The sequence below is a fragment of the Anopheles coustani genome, chromosome 2 (genome assembly GCF_943734705.1).
Source record: "Anopheles coustani chromosome 2, idAnoCousDA_361_x.2, whole genome shotgun sequence".
NCBI classification, from domain to species: domain Eukaryota; kingdom Metazoa; phylum Arthropoda; class Insecta; order Diptera; family Culicidae; genus Anopheles; species Anopheles coustani.
In genome coordinates this window covers 11,627,802-11,647,557 of record NC_071289.1, presented here as the reverse complement: position 1 = coordinate 11,647,557, position 19,756 = coordinate 11,627,802, and the positions used below count along the sequence as shown (strand labels likewise).

At 44.4% G+C, this 19,756-nt stretch overlaps 1 protein-coding gene across 1 annotated transcript; it reads right to left on the bottom strand.

The window, feature by feature from the left end:
• Positions 1-1,009: 1,009 nt before the first annotated feature.
• On the bottom strand, positions 1,010-13,385 carry LOC131262293 (uncharacterized). Its single transcript, XM_058264263.1, has 4 exons — positions 13,051-13,385; positions 4,497-4,747; positions 1,355-1,458; positions 1,010-1,288 (listed from the first exon to the last, which is right to left on the bottom strand). The coding sequence occupies exons 1-4, from the start codon at positions 13,383-13,385 to the stop codon at positions 1,010-1,012; spliced, it is 969 nt and encodes a 322-aa protein (XP_058120246.1).
• Between the last annotated feature and the right edge of the window lie 6,371 nt (positions 13,386-19,756).

Below are 19,756 nucleotides of genomic sequence, written 5' to 3'. Positions count from 1 at the left end.
CAAAACTGCTGAAATTGGCAGTGACGAACGGACCGGCCGGTCCGAACGCTGGCCACAAAACACACTTTACGAAAATGTAAATTTACACTCCACGCCCGGGAAGAAGAATGAACATCATCTCGGCTGACAGTGCCAATTTTTAGGATGGATGGTTTTTCGTTCACCAATTTTTTTCGTTTTGTTCGTGTCGTTATCTTCGATCTTTTATCAACAACAGCACCGCTTTCCAGTGGCTCTCATTTCAGGAAAACTTTTCGTCCGCGAGCGAACTCGTAGCTCTTGTTTTCAACGAAAAACGTGTTAAGATCTTTTTCAGACATTTATTCATTTTCTTCGAATTGAGCTTTTCCTTTTTCGTTTAAAAGTACACTAGTTCAAAAAACCATTTTAAAAATTGCATTGCGCTTCGACGAATTGTGTAATGAATTCAGCTCTCAATGAGAAAGGTTTACAACGATCGATTTGAATTCTTCATTAAAAGCAAAATCTATACCTTTACAATTGAACATACCAAGCTCCGTTTCTACATCCACATCATTATTTGTTTTTTGTTCATAAACTCCACATAAAACCCGAGCTTGGGTGGAAATTTATCTTATGGTATTGCTGTTCAAACAAAATTCCTAGTTCTAGCATTAATTCCCTTCATCCTTGCTCGATCATCCAGTTTTCAATAACTAGCTCGTAACTCCACACTGGCCTTGATCCTTTTTTCCCGTTTGCTAACTAAATGTTTGATCGCATTTTATTACCACCATCGGTATCCATAATTACATCTATCATAAACTTTCGCCTGAGTATGCCGTTTTTCTACGCACGGTGCAAAAAAAGCCGTTGTGTACTAAAAAATCGCTATAAAATATCCAAGGTAGGTTCCGTCCGTCTGCTTCGGCTTGGGAAAGCGTAAAAACCGGTTCAGATATTTCATGGCAATTTCCATGTGGTCGTTCCTTCCCTTTTTTTGTTTGTCCTTTCGTTCGTCCTTTCCGTAACGGGAAACGCGCTGCCATCATTTGGGCTGCCGTTCGATGGCATCCATCACAATCGTGAACGCTTGGGCCGCCGGTCCAAACCACGTGCCGGTGGACAAACTGTCCCAGCTCCATCCAGCCGCCCGCCCGCCACCACTGGCCCCCGTTCGTGACGTTGCATCCGCTGGCCGTGCGCCAGCGAACGAGCGACCACCGTTCAGGTAGTCGATGTAGTCGTAATCGGACGTTAGTGGAGCCACTTTCGAGTAGTAGATGGCGGTCAGCGTCGAGTAAATAACGACCGCGGCCGTCACAAGCTGCAATGGATCAGTAGCGGTTACGCTCGTTGCCAAACGCTGGTCACTCCGGGACCGGGTACTCACCTGAAATACGGCCCAAAACTTGTACGATCCCTCGCTGATCACGAAATCGTAGTAACCGTTGAGCGGATCTCCCTTGATGTAGCGGCCCTCAACGGTGGCCAGCGCTGCGAAAAAGGTGAACAGGGACCGGGTGGGGTCAAGACCGCCATTAATTTCGTCATCAAAAGCGCGTCACTCACGCTCGTTCAATAAATATGGAAATTCTATTCTCCATCCACTTATTACTAACGGTGCACTTAACATTAACGCGGTGTACGGAGGAAAACCTAACTAAAGCTTCGCCGTATTTTCCCAACAAACCCTAACCCCGGCAAACCCCCCACGGGTGGCCATTGCATTCGGATGAAACATTCAAGCGAGCCACCACCGCAACGGCCACATCCAACACGGAACGTCAAATGTTTCATAGCAATACATCGGCGCCTACTGATCGGCGTTGGTTTTGCTGGTCCCACCTTCTACCACAAACTTGCTCACCCCTCCTCGTATTTCTTCCCCCCCAAGACACATCATTTCGGCGCGTTTTCGATGGCGCTCAGGACGATTTCGAACGCTTGCGCCGCCGGACCAAACCACCGACCGTTGGCCACCGTATCCCACAGCGTGCTGCCGGGCTGGGCCACCATCGAGCGGCCGCCGGCAAACGAGCGCGCCCCGTTCAGGTAATCGATATAGTCGTAATCCGACGTCAGCGGGCTCACTTTCGAGTAGTAGATGGCCGCAAACGTGGCGTACAACACAAGCCCGGCGGTAAACAGCTAGAGTGAGAGGGAGAGGAAAAATGCCATTCGGTGAAAGTTCAATTTCCATCGCCCAGCCATCCGTTCTCGCGGCATGCGGGAAAGAAGAGGGAACATAATAACGAAAGGATAGCTACCTGAAACACCACCCAAAACTTGTACGATCCTTCGCTGATCACGAAATCGTAGTAGCCATTCAGGGGATCGCCTTTAATGTATCGTCCACCTGCCACCGCGGTTGCTGTTTCTGGAATGAAACACGAATCGCACTTTTAGCACGGTAAAATGGAAAATTTGTGCAGGAAAAATAAGGATCTTCGATATCCATAAGGCAATCAAAGGAAGATAAGTGTAGCATGTATTTGTTTTTTCGCGTAGCGTCTTGGTTTTTACTAATCCTTAACATTATGTATGCATACAATGAATTAACAAGAAAGTCAACTTGGTGATTGATAATGTAATATCAACTTGATTCCTGAAAATTGAATCCCACATAGTAAAAATGAGTCATCAATATAAAGTAAAGTTGAAAAATTGACTATGGTAAACAACCATAAAGATAAAAAGGGTTGAAATGAAATTGAATAGTAGAGTAAAATCTCTACCTCAACCGTACTTCATGAACATTGACGATAAATCTTCTTGTACGACATTTTGGTCGCTAGCAAAATAGTCAAAAGAATGGCTAGAATAAAGTACAATGAAAAAAACTAAAAGTATACAACTGCATCTACATACTTTTGGTGATTTCAAAAAATCATTAGAACGCGTAAACTAGTTAAAGTTGATTTATAAATCCACAGCGAAACAAACCATTGTTACACCCAAGCATAATGAAATGGTTTCGAATACAAGTTCAACTTCTGCTTCGAGTGAGGGTTTGTGGCAACTCGAAGGTCCAACCTTCGAAAAATATTTTCCTTTAATTTGAAGTTTTAAATTTTAAATTCTAATTATTCCAATCATCATCCCTAGGTTGTATTAGAACCACCGCTTTGGAAAAAATCCTTTGAAAAACACATATCAAAATTTACATTTTCAACTCAACCAGAAGCGTATTCAGCTTTCACACCACATCCAGCACCAGCATCGGGCTGACGTCAAGTAATAGCATAAAGTATAACTCCATGAATGCGCCCGTGATGTGTTTTGAGTAAAAGTTTTTAATTTGTAACTTTATCACATTCCGAAATCAACCTTCAGCAGTAACCACCACCGACGGAAAGACACATGGAAACTCATTTTTTGTTGTTCATCTTATTTTTGCCTTCCCGGGCATAACATTTTGGTGAATTATTTTCCCCCTCCGACCCCCTTATGAATGCAGCTCACTCGGCTCTTTTCTGGCGTTCAAAATGAACTTGAGGTTACACGCTTAGATATGAAATCACACGAATCTACCAACTCAGCCGAAAGCGTACGATGATCCGTAGACCCAAAGGCGATTACCATCGGGGTGGAGGGCCGGGAAAACGGTATGGACCGGCAAGGAGTATGTAGTAAACTTTTTCAATTTATTCTCGACCCATTCCGATCCGAAGGAGAACAGGAGCTTACCATGACGGTATGGCAATAGTCTCAGATTTTTGGGCAATTTCAATTGAAGCCCAACGTTCACCTCTCTCACGGGTGCCACCCGGTTTCCCACCCCTCCTGGCATGGGTGCATAGCAGTTTATGAGCTTTTGAACATCAACAAATACCAATCCAACGCAATAACCTGAATGCTACCGGTCATATTTGTTTCGTCTTTACGAGGCAGTCTAGGTCGTTTGTTTTGGTCAAATCTGTGCGTTCGTTCCAGTAATGAATGCTTTTTTAATTTCCAGGAAAAACGAATTGAGTTCCAGTTCTATACAATGTCCATTGAGTCCAAGAATTCGATAATTAAGTCTTAAACTTTGCACACATGTATATTAAACCCTGATCAAGCTCCTGTTTGGCAATTTAAAGTTTTCATTTTGAGGCTTTTACTTTTACCCTTAGCATGTCGAAGAATCTTCATGTTTGAATATTTTACAACTGTAAGAAATACATTCCAGATGACATTCCTGTGATGGCCATGCAAAAAAATGTAAACCCTGGTTTATCAAAATATTTGTCTATGGTCGTAAAGGAATGTCGTAAAAGGGATCCACTTCGATGGAACGGATCGGAGCCATATGTAAACGGACTTTGATGCTGTTACAGTGGAAATAGTCCTTACTTAGATCAATATTAAGCTAAACGTTCTCGTGTTCAAAAGATTCTGCCCGAATCTTCAGCAGGTAGTGGAGGCTGCTGTGACTTCTCCAAAAATAGTAATACCAAAGACGACAACGACGAGCGGCCTTCCATTCGTCACCGGGTTCGCACAGTTTGTCGCACTGGGGAAATATGCTAAGCATTCAAAATATTCATTACCATTTTCATTATCTCCGCCGCTTGTTGATTTTCCGGCGGCCAAAGTGATGTTCTCGTTTTTATTGCCACCGTCGGCGGTGGCCACGGTCGAGCGCATTGATCTTCCGGACGATAAAACGGTGCTTATCACGTTGAATAATGTCAGCATCGGTTTCAGCATATTGTTGTACTGCTGGTCGGCCGCCTGCTCCTTCTGCTCCCGTTCCGCCCGGTCCGCCGCCTCGTCGTAGTCCTCCAGCCCTTGCTCGTAGCTGCGCGTTGGTGATGGCCATCGGGAGTCAGTCCAGGTTGGGATGAAAACCGAGAGAGAAGGAAAAAGGGAAAGAAAACAAACTAAAGAACGGGCAAGATAGGGAACGGAATAAGCCTTAGCGAACAATGGCCATGGGGAGCCTGCAATGCACAAAATCCGACCCGGGTGTGCCGGAAAATCCGTCGTCCAGAAGCGACGCCGCGCTAGGCAAATATTTTCAACGGCATTCGAGAGAAAAGAATTCGTCCATCCGGAAAGGACGCCGTGGGTATGTGAACCCGTTCTTTATCCACATCGGCTACACTTATTACAACCTTCATGTTGTTTTTTTTATCGTAAAAGTTTTACGAATTTATTTCAATATTAAGTTTTCCTAAGACGTTTATGTTGTTTATACGTTTTTCAACACTTTCTATAAAGTTTATTTTTTGTTATAAAACATTGTTAGCTTAGAAAGAACAAAAAGTTTGTAAATATAATAATCAAATTCAAGTAATGAAAATAAAAAAAAAATTAAGTAATTCGTACAAAACTACTGAGGATTACTTTACATTATGCTTTACATTATCCTTAAATAAAAATATAAGACTAGTGTCTCCAAAACTAGCAAGTTTGAAGCATAGCTTAGACCTGTTGAAGTTACGCTTTTGTCAATTTCGATACGATATTCTTCTAGAGTTTTTCCTTAAATTAACTGTTAACATTAAATTTGAATCGAAAGCGTTAGGAAGGCCCGTCCTGTTATAAAGTTATTAGTGTAAAACTACTGAGGATTACTTTACATTATGATTGATTTTTAAATAAAAGCTTTAGACTAAGTTTTTTTCAAAACTAGAACACTTTAAAGCTTGCAATATGTCGTAGATCTGTTAAATTTGTGTATTTAAAAATTTTGACACTATCTTTCTCTAGAGTTTTAGTTTCATTCCAGTAAGTAAACTAGCATTAGTTCCTTAAATCAACTGTTAACATAAAAGTTGAATCGAAAGCGTTAGCAAGGACCTTCCCGGACTCTATCCTAGCATTGCCTGTTTTTGTATCGAGCATCCTACAATCGTAAACCCATCCGAAGAATGTGCGCAGGCCTTCGAGCGTTTCTGTCCAACCCTGCAACCGTACCGTATGACCGTACGTTCGTAACGAGGACAATCGTCGACAGCATCCTGGCCGTTTCCCAAGAGAATTTCCCCCTCTCGTGCCCGCCATCGCACACAAAACTGGTCGCAAACCGTTCGCACACGTTGGTCAACGGAAATTTTGGCAATGACCAGATAAGATAAAGCGCAAACAGAATTAAGCGATAATAACAATAAATAAAATTTAATTCAGTTTCTCAAATTGTTTTATTAGAAATAATGAATGTAGGAAAAGTGCCGAATGGCGATGGCAATGACCCGAAACGGAGCCCGAAACCCTCCCCCGCATCGTACCTGTCGCTCGCTTGTATCCGTCGTTGGACGGTCGTTATTGTGCCACCGCAACATGCTCCGACGAACGGCGTGTGTGTGTGCTTGTGTGTGGTTGTTTGGAGGAGCACCGACCAAATCTCCCGAAGGCACTTCCGGGTCGTGCCAAAGAGCTTCATTATGGTTCAGTGCGGTTGCGGAAAACTGCTTGCCCCGGCACTGTTCGCTTATCGGGAGCAGGAGTTAATGAGGCTAATGAAAGAAAAACCTCCGCCTTCCCACCGAGCCGAAACCGAATGCCGAATCGGACCCGGCACATTAGGACGGACACATACCGACCATGCAGACTCACGCTCGCATCGGTCCCTCGTGCCCCGTATTCTGCTCCCCTCCCCCTCCCCACCATACCTCCTGTCACATGGCCCGGCAAACACCAGTTTATGGGGTGAGACTAACGGTCTAGATTATGATCCTGATTTCAGTTCAAAGGATCACGCCCGCTTATGGCTCCCATGGTCGCCGTTTACCGCACACACACACACTTACACACACACATACACCCTAGTGCTCGTACAATTGGAGTGTTGAGGTTGAGAAGCATCCCTTGCCGACACCCCCGCACAACATGTTCCCGCATCCCGCAAACACATGTACGATCGTTGCGTAGCCCTGGTGCCGTGGTTATGTTAATTGATAATGTTGTGTCCGATTTGGCGGAAAAAGGAAGGGCCTCCAGGCAGGCAACAAAAACTGCCAGCACGCGCGTAATCGATTTTTGGTTGCCTTCCGCAACCGCAACCCGGCCGAAATTCGCCTAACGATGAACAAATTGAAACAAATGAATTCCAGGCATCCGAACTAATTACGATAAGAATCACCCACCGGAGATAAGAAAAGAACCCCGGAAAGAACGTTTCGGGGGAGTCCTTTACCAGGACGTGCATTGTGGCCAACTTATGCGCAAAACTTTGCTGAAAATGTAATTGACTGTAAAATTAATTTCTTGCACCAAAATGGTGACACTAAAAGGGCTCCAAACCTAAGAATCCCCCCAACAAGTTACAAATAGTTTTTGTGACTATAAAATTGCTCACACACACACACGGCGTTTGTCACTTTAAGACGTGCCAATGGTTTATGTCAGGGTAACACGCTCTAATTAAAAGTGATATGGGAAAGTTTCAAAGAATAACTATTTCCAACGAGCCAGCCCACTCATTTAGGAATACTCGGAGATTAACGTCATTTGTATAGGGTCTATTTATATTTGGGTTCCAAATAGTTTAAATATACTTTCAGTGGAAGCCAAATCGCTAGCTTACACACTTTTCCTATTACGTGGGACGTTTTAATTACAACCGGCCTTTGAACATCCCATGTTGGCGCAATGGTGCGTGGGAGCTTTCAGCTGCACTGATTACTGTTACAACTTACGGCAATAAATCCCGCGAAAAGCGAATAATAATTAATGTAACCTGACCTGACGCACCATCATTCCTTCACCGCCCCGAAATGCGTGGTATTATTTTGGGTGAATGGTCCGCCACCCCGTGAAAGGATGATCACAGGATGGACGTGGTTGGTAGTTTTGGTTACTATTTTTTTCCTTCTTGGTTCGCTTCAACCAGCAGCCAACCCCATGGAACATCCTTTTCGAGGCATCGGGTGAAATGGGTGGATGGATGGATCAATATTCATATGCACTTTACTTGCCCAACGCCCCACCGCACTGTGGCGCTGATTCGTCTGAATATTCAATAAATATTTTACCTGTTTATTTACGATGCACTCGATGCGTTTCCCCGCCTGTTTCCATTTTCCAGTTCCAACAACAGTTGCCCATTTCGGCGTCGACATTCATCGATACTCGTACACTTACGCGTTAACGAAGGGACAACGGGGCACCAAATGCAACCCACATATGAAATGAGCCCAATGCGTGCAATGATATTCAATTTATTTTTATCTGACCTTGGGTTCAAAATAAAATTCAGAAAAAACAATCGCCTCACGGATCCGCTGCGCTCGTGTATGGAATACGAATGAAATGTTTCGGAAAAATGGAAAATAAAATCCATATCATAACAGAGCACGATGAGCACGATGTTAAAAATATTAATCATAACCTCATCATCACCGACACGGGTCGGAAAACGATCGAATTCAACGAAGGGAAAATGGACAGGACCTTCGAACAGCATACACACACACATGAACACACACGCTGTTATAATATTCAGATCAGACGGCATTAAGTAAATGGTTTAACTATTGCATTCCCTCCAGCCCGTCGAGTGCAGAAGGCGGGAAAACTCGACGTACAGTGCTGAACCGAGGTTGACTGCTTCGAATCCTTTGTAGTTAAATTATTGGAACGACCTATTAAAATATATTTTATTTACAAAAGGAACACAATAAAAAGTATATCACGAATGTTCATCATTAAATTGGCCATGTTCTTTTTGGCCAACAACACCCAGTTCCCTTTCAAACGGTCCCAATTCCCTTTCAAGGCGGTTATTGGATTATTTGCTCATAACTGTCATTATACGTGCCTGTCTTTTCGACTGATGAATGCAATTGGGCGTACAGTTGTTATATTTTTCTCCTCTTTATCGTCCCTCAGTTTTAATTCAGGACACAATTTTGAATTAATGAACTATGCTCTCCTTTTTTTTGTTCCTCATATACATTATTCGCAATCGGTTAACCTTTTCGTTGCATCCCATGCGTTTGGGGAGCGAGGGGAGGAGGACGAGAAAATCCGAAGGGACATGAGATACGCAACGAAAAGACACCGGGCGAATATCAATTTTCAATTGATATGAGATAAAAATTAATTCCTGACCACCAGGTTCCCACCCCATTCCGCAAGATACAGAGCAACCTCTTTTTGGCAGCAGCCGGAAAGAGAAGGAGACACTGGTCCGAAAATGTGCACTTATGAACCCGGATGCCGCCCAAACCCCGAGGCTGCGTCCTTTCTTTCCTGGACGGTGTAATAAATGAATGTACGGCATAATTAAAATTAAAAGCTCACACAGTTCTCGTCCCTTTTCGCGCTCCATTTTGTAGCACCGCACGGATTGCACACCCACTGCAGTTCGGGGCCATCCCGGGCCAGTGCTTGGAGCGAGGGGAAACGAGGCAGGGATTAAACGCAGCCCGGTAGCGATTGGTTTGACCGATCGTGCGTGCAAATTATGCTACGGGTGAATAGATCTTTTTGGTTTATTCGGGTTTTTTTCTCTCCCCCACCCCCTCACTTGTTCCTTTTTGGGGGCAAACTTTTACAACCGAACACCGAGCCGGGCCCGGAACCACCGGAATCGGTCACCCGGCCAGCCGGTGGTGAGGCCGGTGATTGTAATTGTCAAATTAAGCGGTTTAATTTAAATCTCAATCCTACGGCACAAAAGGATCCGGAGCGCTCTTGGGAACTTTGCGCTGAGAAGGGAAGTGGAAAGGGCGAGTTTCGTGCCACAAATTAAACCTCCACACACCGATACACACGGGTGGAGCTCGCGGCAACAACCTAACACTCCGCCGCTGTGCCGCTTCCCCCGTGGAAAGGCGTGGCGGGTTGTCCTCGGGCCAGGATACATGCAATTGATTATCCGTTGAAAATTATGCAGAGTGAAATAATTCAGAAGGCCGCATCGGCAACCCCCAACCATTCCCTCCCGATCGCCCGCAGCCCGAGGTCAAGGGTGCATGTGCGGGAAAAACCCCCCGCGGCCACGGGGACGACACCAAACCACGCGCCAATTGCATGTTATGGCGCACAATCACGGTACCCGTTTTGCCCGAAAAAACCCACTTTCTCGCAAAAAGGGCTAAAAAATATGTGTATGTCTCATAAAACAACGCCAAAGGCGAGGCAGGATTTTGCAGGACACGAACCGAGCCTGTCCTAGCCAATCAATACATACACACACACACACACACGCAGACACTCGTACCTGCACAGTGGCCGTGTGCAAAGTGAGCCCGCGCACTATTAGAGAGCTCACCCACAGTTTGTTTTAATGTTTGTTATTGCAGAGCATCCGGTGAACATTAAATCCCTGGCGATCATAAATTTAAATTCAATCTACGTATTAGCGTTCGGCAGCAGGTTCGGTGTGCCGGCGAGCTTTTTTACTCCTACCGGTAGGCAGCCATGATCAAACAGTCCAAACCACACACACACACATTGAGAGAGAGTGAGAGAGAGACAATGGGGAAAAAATCGACGAGACTACAATCTACTGCATGGCAAATTGGTATGTTACTACAATAAATCCCACCACCTAATCCGACATCCCCGTGCCGGCCATCGGTTGGGTCGGGCGGTTAAAGCCGGCCAAAACACTATTCCTACCCACCCCACCGTCCCTTACCGCCCTTCCACGGGACGCGCTTGCTTTGGGAAAATACTGTAATTACTGTTAAGCACAGTTTTGTACACTTTTTTCTGCACCCTCCGGCGTGATCGATTGCTATAATAGGACTCGGACACATCCGGCAAAGGCGAGCGTGGCCGCATGTTGGGCCTGGGTGCTTCGCCTGGAGGTTGTTTCCATGCACTCGTTTTTTACTTCTCTCTGCAAACAATGATGCGACTTGTCGTTCGGTACATTAGCCTGCGGGGTCCCGTGGACCATCCGGCGAAACGGATATGCATTAGTCTGCCATTAATTGGACTTTTTTTTCCGGGAGCGTAACTTTATGGCCCACGACATGCAACAAGCATTAGTAAACCGGGCGGAGGCAAGGCACAGCTAGTTTGTTTGAGGAACAAATTTGTGAAACCGAGATTTTCCTTTTTTGCTTTTTTTTTTTAAGTGACACACTGGAGTTTGTAGGATGTAAAGAGAGTTTTATCGTTTAATTTTAACGTTTATTTTATTCTTATTTTCATTGTTAAGTATCATCTTTTACTTTATGTATTAAACTTACTAAAACATGATAAAATTCTTTCTTCCAACACTACACATACATTAACGGTTTATTTTTCCTCTGAATAATCGACGGACACTCATCCAAGGAAGCTTTCCTTTTGAATTTCCATTAATTCACTCTTCCTTCTATCTTCCAACTAACTAAAAGCATGTTTTTATAAGTTGCATGATGACATATTTTAGCTTTGGCTTATTTTGAGGAAAATACGAACAACCATTGCTGCTCGTTTCAAAAAGAGGATTAGTTTACAAGTAAAAGTAAAAAAAACTAAATCCCATACCGAACTCCGTACTCGTGGAAACGGTATTTCTACCGATAAGCACCATTCCGAGGATGAGCTGTATTCATTGAGTGCACTATTCTGCAGAAGAATCCCAACGACGCTTTTCCGGTGAATAGAACCCATTCGTGTGGTAATCTTTCACCCTATTTTACGGTGAAATGATATTGAAAAATTAATATACGACCTCTCCGGCACTGCGAAAGCACGGAGAAAACATTTCTCGGGATTACGAATGGTAAACAAAAATCAATATAAAGCTATCTCTATGCGTCATGCGATGGACACGGTTTCCGGTGAAAAAAGGGATGCTATTTGCTATTGCTCGTTTTTACGCCCGAATAAATGCTTGGCCGCAATAACGATGGTGAAATTAATAAAACTTTTGCTTCTGACGAACTCAGTACATTTGCGCCACCCCGCCGGGCTTTACGTGTGACAAAAACACGTCAAACATGCTCACACTGTTTCAATAACCGTATCAAAATGATCGCACGCCAAACAAACCTGGGGCCGGGCGTGCAGTAGGGTGCCAAAATTCTATGCCGTCATGGCGCCCGAAGTTCATTAACACCCCGCTCAATGAAAAGGGGGAGTTGATGAATAGTTTCCGCAGTAATTAGGCAACTTTATACGAGAGATAGCTGGAGTGCGATCTCGCTCCCGCACGCTCTGCTCCGGTTGGCAGCCATCACCCATGCTGCACTTTGCACCGCACAAAAACTGTACGATGCATCCGCGTGTGTATGCCACGGTGCACCAATCCCACCTTCTCGCCGTCTCCACCCTGGGCTGGATGTGGTCGATGGTGGGAAAAACTCATTTTAACGATTCCGGTGGCCTTCGGCGGGACGAACGCGCACGGGGCGAGGAGCTTTTCCGGCGATGATAACTTTTGGCACCCGCTTTTGCAAAGTTAAGCGAACCGGGTTTGTGATTGCTGGTGTATGATCGTTTTGTTTACTCGTTCACAACTCAAACAAAACTGTGTCAGTGTCATGTTTGCAGCGTTTCGAGTGAGTTTTTCTCGCCAATAAGAAGCGTTTTACTCATTTTGGAGTGTGTAGGAAATGAAAAACTGAAGACAAGCAGCGCTCACGTGGAAAATGTTATAAAAAGTCACATTAACTACTACGGTTCATTTTAACGAACCAAACCAACCTTGCCAGCAGTTTGTTTTGCCTTATTATAATGTTTTGATACGTTTTAAAATAAATCTTACATTAACCAAAACTTTTTTATGCGCTTAATTCATATTGCTTGTAGCTTAAGCAATTTCTTCTTCATCGAATCAGGTTCTACGCAACTTTTAAGTATTATTTCGATGTGTTATAGTTACTTAGAAGATTATTTTTAAAAACTTTAGAGTATTTGAACTAACATATAAAGTGTTTTGATTTTTTTAAATCAATATAAATGCAAAAATTTACCTTACCGAAGCTCGACTATGAATGTGCGATTAACTTTAAATGAAAATCTAATGCAGGCAAACATCCTGAACTTGTTGCTGAACATTTACAATTTGCGATGCAATAAACATTTCTTTTCATCACCGAACGATTCTCTCCCGAGAATCTATTGCTCGTGATAAGCCGTTTTTTTTTTTTTTGTTCCACCAAGAAAAACTCTCCTCGCGATGCCACTTGTGCATCGAGTCCATCCATTACTCACCGGCTAAGCTTCTTCACCGTCTTCACTATCTTGGGCGTGGTGGCCACGGCGTTGTACCCAAGCGTCGTCCCTTCCGGGCCAGCGGACACCGGTTCCACGGTGGTCGTTTCCTGCTGTTCGTCGGCGATGGTCACTTTTTCGCTCGCACTGCTGACATCTTGCTCCAAACTTTCCTCCTCGAACAGCTCGTCCGAACCGTCGTCCCAACTACCAACGCTTCCACCTTCGACCACCGTTTGGCCCACGATGACCAGCAGAACGAGCCCCGCCAGCAGCAACCGAACGAGCAGCTGCAACCTCGTGGACGAACTTATGCTCGCGCTTTTCCGTGCCATCATTAGCTTCTAGTTTTGGGGTCCACTAAGGATTTTTTGTTGTTTTGTGCCTTTGCTCACTCCTTCCTTTTCGCAGATTAAATGCAGATTTCAATACTATTCAGGTGTAGGAAAATGGAGGAACCCCAAACTGAAGGAGACGCTTAATTCAGGTTAAGAAAAAGTTGCCTTTTTCTCTCGCTTCTGGTTTGAATGTTTGAGGGTTTCACATGGGATGAGTCACGATTCAATTTGGATTTTGTCACCTTTTCCACTTGATTATTGTTCGTAAATTTTCCCCACAGTCAAAGTCATTCCGAATTGTTTTAGAATAATTTTCCTACTAGACGTATCAGTTCGGCTTTTCGATGGATCCTTTGCAATGTTTCAATTTTCAATGCAACAGATGGCAATTTTCAAACTTCGTTATAACTCATAAAAACTACGCCCAACATTTTTCTCTTCTTCAACTTTCAACTGATAATGCACGGAGATAACCAACTTTTTCCTCCAATATCGGCTTAAAAAACGATCACCATGCTTTCAAGTCCTTTTAATCCAACCGTCACGTATGGTTTTTGTCGCTCGTCGACTACCAACCCCGAACACATTCAACACTACCGGTAAGGGGATGTTTAATCACGGCAAGAGCTCGTGCAATCACTGCAAACGATTTCGATGTAATCAACCGACGGTCCAGAGCCGTACTGACGCTTCCGATTCGGGCGTTCTTCACCGGCAAGTGTCTAGCTTGTAACTGGACCATTCCGAACGCCATCCGGAGGTAAGTAAACGTTGGACGGTGTGCTTTAATTCACAGATCGACCGAAAAGGAGAACAAGAATATACTATTCCAATTAACACCTGTGCTACCGGCTCGCGTACCGGGTCGCCACGAGGAAAGGGAACCCGCCTAACCTAGTTTAATGGTGGTCACTTATTGCACGTTAGCAGGATTTTTTTTTTGTGTCGCGCTGTGAAAGTTGTTGGAAGTTATTCAGGTTTCGCGGATCGGTTCAAAATTCAACGATCCGTTAAATATGGTGGTGAGATACGGAGATGGTTGTAATAATGAAGTGATTTTTGGCTAAATTATTTTAAGGCTTTGGTTCAATGTCAAGCTAATTTTTGAGTAGTAGTATTAGTAACTAAAATTAAATTATTTCACAGCCAATTTTTATTTCCAAGTCTATGGAATTGTCCAATATAAAGTTGTTTATTGCCATATTTCTTAGAAAAAGAGGAAAATGGACAAAAATAAGATGGTTCACAAATTTGGCTTCTCTTAAGATGAATGCTATCAGAAATAGTTTAATATAACTATATTAACATATTAATTACTAGAATACAGGTGTGTTAAAATACAAAACGAAAAAAATCAAGAACTGTAAGCATTTAGAAATGTACTTGAATTAAATTAAGAAATTAAACAAAACACACCAACGAAATTGGTAGCAACGATAAAACATGTTCCATGAATAGTACTCGATTGATTGCAGTTTCCGAGTTATCTAGCTCTTTATTTCACCAAAAGTATAATAAAATTGTTATGTACGGCAATAAATAAATCACACTTAACATTAACTTAACATTAACAATTTTATTTAGGGCATAAGAACACAAAATCAGATAGATACTAAAAGAGCAAAACTAAAAAGGCATCAAGGGTACTTATTTCGTTTGCCTCCTCGTATTCTATGGTATGGCTAGATTCTAACCACTTCGAAAAATCAGATCCAATGGAAAATCACTGCTGGCAGATAAAACAGAGACCTGCGACTAGACGAAGTGATTTCTCCGTTGATTTGATTAATGTCTCTCATTCATTCGTTCGAACGTCTAGACAGTGCTACTTCAATTTCCTGCTTGTGTCCGTTTTTGTTAATTTCCGTTCCGTTGTGTTCTTTCCCCGCAGTCCTTCCCGGCGTAACCCGGCCAGTTCCGTCTGCCACACGAATAACAAATGAAGTTCTAATACGAAGAACTCGATCGATCGCAAGGCTCGCCAACGCCCCTACTGTCCATCGGTGTCCTTAGATTGATGAACATCGCTGAGCTAATAAAATAATTTCCCTCCCCTCAGTACGAGGGTCTACTGCGGGAAATGGAAACCGAAAGGTTTTTACTCGCTTTCGCTGCATCGTTTCAGATAACTGGAATGGAAATGCTGCTGCGACTGGCGTGTAAAACGAATCCGATGATGCTGTATTTTCCTGGCTCCGTAGGCCTGCGGGAGGGCTACGAGTTTGTTACGAGCGAACCCTTCGATCGCTTCAATCGGACTCTCCATCAATCGGACCGAAACCTTTCCCGGACCCGGTAGCATGCCAATGTCAGGTGTGAACCGGTCCCGCCCGCATCCAACGCTACCGTTTGCATACATTATTTTCCACCAGAAACCCCATTCCGTTCCGGTCATTTCGTTTCCCGGTCCCCCACCACCCTTCGGTTCCTCCTCCCGACGTTCCGAGCCGAACCTGTCGACTCCGGATGTTCAATTACGAAAGATTTCTCAATTTTCACGAAACGATTCGTAAATCGATTTGGTCACCGGGGAGAAAATGAAACGTGTTTTTACCAGTGTATGTGTTTGTGTGTGTGCGTACCTTCCTCTCCGAGCTATCCTGGCCGGCCCTTCCACTCTTCGGGGCCAACCAGGAATGGAATCGAACTCGTCAAGCGTCCAACGCAAGCATTCGGAACCGTTTTCCACCGGAATCGACGTGCGCAATGCCGAAGGAACGAAGCAATCGTACGTACGGGCAGATGTGCCGAACGTGTCCGCTTCCGGCTGCGACCCAGAATGCTATTCCGCCAACCGGAACCCGCCGGCTGTCAGGGCTGTTGATCCGTAGGCTTAGCTTGTGTCGGATTGAATAGAATGCTTTGTACGCGGAACGTTTTTATTTTCCCCCAATCAGTCTTTGTGCGGTCCTGGAAAAGAAAACGGCACCTCAAGGTGTTCCCGCCCGCACCGGTTGTAAATAATCGACTTCCAAAACTTGATTATCCTTATCCGATCACTCCATTAACTTTGGATGTCTTCCGAAACACATTAGTCCTCATTCCACGACGCTACACATAATCCAATTAAATCTAAGCCGTCATTAATTTCCTTTTGGAGCGTGCAACAAAAAAAGTTCTGGTGGAGACTGCAAAACTTTAATGGCGCCTTGCAGTAGTTAACCAAGTCAAACTTAGTTGCATGCGATGCTTACTCAATCGGACGGGCCGTAATCATTAAGGTACGTTTCCATCCCTCAATTGTTGCGTCCGAAAGTGTGTATGTGTGTGTGTTTGTGTGTGTGCTTTTTTCGTCCTCCCGGGGTCACGTTTTGTCAGCAGTAAAATCACGCATCATCAATGATGAAAAGCACGTAACATTTGTTAAACCGATTGTATTCTTGACACCTCGCATCCAGGGTCCGGCAACCTTTGGCCTTTTCGTGGGGGAGGGTGAGGGGGGACGGGGGCTTCTGCTGTCGGGCATAAATCACAAAACCCTTCGGTTCTAATTCGGCCCGCTACAGTTGTTGTAATCACGCAGCCCCGGCCAACGGAGAGCGGGTGATCACGTCCGCCGGCCTAGCGGCGTTGGAGCGTCCGGCGGGAAAAATGGGGCCAACACGGTTCTGCACGAATTCTGTCCCATTTGGATACCTTGCGCACGTGCCTGACGCCTGCCAGTGGCGATTTTCGACATCCGGCGGTGGATGAGGTCAGTGGTGTTAATAAAACTTTCCCTGCCCTGGTGTGGTTCTGTGTGCGCTTGGGGACACATACAACGTGATGGTGTATGAAAAACATCCCTTTTGATTTCAATCCATCCCAAAATTCACCACACTCACCCCCACCATGCTAAGTAACTAATTCCCCTCGCCGGCCCATCATTATCAATGGGAAACCATAAATGAACCTGGGTGTGCATTTTCCTCGCGGAAAATGTATGTCCGTGCCACGGGGACCACTAATTTGCGGTAAATCTCTACGCTGGTGTGGACTAAAGCAGGGATGAGTAACGGAAAAAAATGGCCATTTTCCGAAACCTCGCATGCACACAAATTGATTTCCCTTCTAGCAAACCGCACGAAACTATCTTCCCCTCAAACCCCCTGGACTGGATTAACCACGATTCTATGCACTTCCGTCGTCTATCCGTATTTGCGTGTGTGTGTGCGAATGTTTTCCGTTAACAGTATGCTGCATATTTTACACTCACACACACATTTTGTGGATGACCCGAATATGGGAACGGGGGGGTGTTTAGTGATTGCATGGGACACAAAAATGGCCGCTGTCGTGAAATGAGTCGAACAAAAAATCACTTTCATCCGTTATTTGACGAATGAACAAACAAGCAGGTTATTCGCAGGGTAGATTAAAAAAAAGGACTTAGGATCAACAGATCTACGCAAACAGGCCGTTGCGGTACGGAACTGCGTCGTTTGATATTTTCATCCGAAATCGAACGGGGACAAATACGGGGAGGATAGCTGTTTTCGTGTAACGGAATTCATATTGCTTTACCCCATGCTGCATTCCCTTTTTCGACAAATAATTTTAGAATTTTACAAAAGATCAGTCACGGTAAAGATATTTTGGATTTTACATTCCATCATGTATGGCATGTATCATAGAGTAAATAGCGTGAAAATTGAACACAGTTCCGTGTTTACTGACGATAAATTATTAAAATCATTTTTTGATTACCCACAGGAACAGAGATTAGTATGAATTTTCAGACCTCTCTTTTTCAATTGAAACCATTTTTGTCACGAATCTCAAATGAAACAGTTCATCATAAAATACGCAACTGGCATATTTTATTTTAAATCCATTGTCACATGTAACAATGTGACGAATACTTTTCTTCTTAAAAACTGAAATTCTGAAAATCTATTTTAATATGGTTTGGTAGGCTCTCGCATATTAAAATGCCTTCCATTGCCTTGATCAATTATTGATTTTGAATGTAAATTGCTTCACTCAGGAGCATAAGTTCGAATTAAAAATCGACGGGAGGTTTTTATTCGCAGTCCTTTTTCATCTGTTCTTTACTTAAATTTTTCGGGAAATATCAATAACGTTGTGAGTGAAAATTGTATTCCGAATAAGAGATATTCCAAACAACTATGCAAGGCCACCGAGTATTTTACAATTATTTTTCCTCCCATAACGAACGTCTTAGTACGTTAGACCCAAAGCTAAGGCGCCAAGCACGTGGAACAACTGACCGTAGCAATACTTTCACCCGGGATAATGAAACTAATACTGCATCGTTTCAGTACGAAAAATATGAATGATGTTTTAATTAGTCCCACAACAACTGACCGCAGTTTCCGGCCCGATACGCTCCCATTCAAAGGAGTACTACTTGACGCCCGTATGTTTGTCTAGCTGGTTGCCATCGACCCGGGGTGATAAGTTACTGGCCAAACTGCTGGCTCCAAGCCACCGGGAGCGAAATGACGCGCGTGATCTGTTTTTTGAACGTACCAGCGAACCTGATTTGTGAATCGGCCCTGCCGAATGGGCGCACTTTCGCTTATGTCGTCGAAGTTTTATGGGTCACCACGAGAACGATCTGACGGCGCTGATGCGTAGGATGAGGCAAGATGTGAGTAAGAAAATCGGGGGCTCATCCTAACGACTGGCGGGACGAAAATCTTTTCACCTGCGACCACATGCTTGTCAAACTTTCTACCGGCCGGTGGAAAGAACTGGAGCATACAGCCTCCCGGGGAGGGGAGCCCAGACATAGAAGAAGAACGTACTAAGCTGGCTACTTTGCACCGATTAGCGCCTCTCGCCGGAACGCGGGAAATCGGGTCATATCTTCCCCCGTGGGGAGGGAAATCGATCCTGCCGTTATCGGTAATGTGCTCGCTCGTTGGCCCATATTCAATGGGGCAGAAAATATTTGTCACGTTTCACGGTCCCGGCCTGCGGGGAGGTGAGGAGCGGAAGTGGTCACGAATAATTCGAGCCTCGACCGCGGTCAGTGCGGCTCGATTACTGTGCTTGGGCGAACCACACACAAGTCATTCCGTTTGAGGATTAGATCGCGATAGGACGTCCTTGGTGTAGTTGCATATGATGAACTAAAGGCAGTAGGCGACGATCTACCTTACCGGTGCAGAAGATAACGACTACTAAGTGTGTGAGAATCGGCCGATATAATTGTTTGGTGATGCGAAACTAACGTGACCGAACATTCGTGGCGGATAACGTGCATATAAGATTCCCTCCATTTCGAACGGGTATTTATTATTTCAAATCGAAAACACACACACGTCCAGCACAACGACAAGAAGGGCCATAAACTATCCTGCAGACCATGCAGCGAATCATACGCCCACTGGTTTTGGTGCTAGTGTTTGAACTGTGCAGTC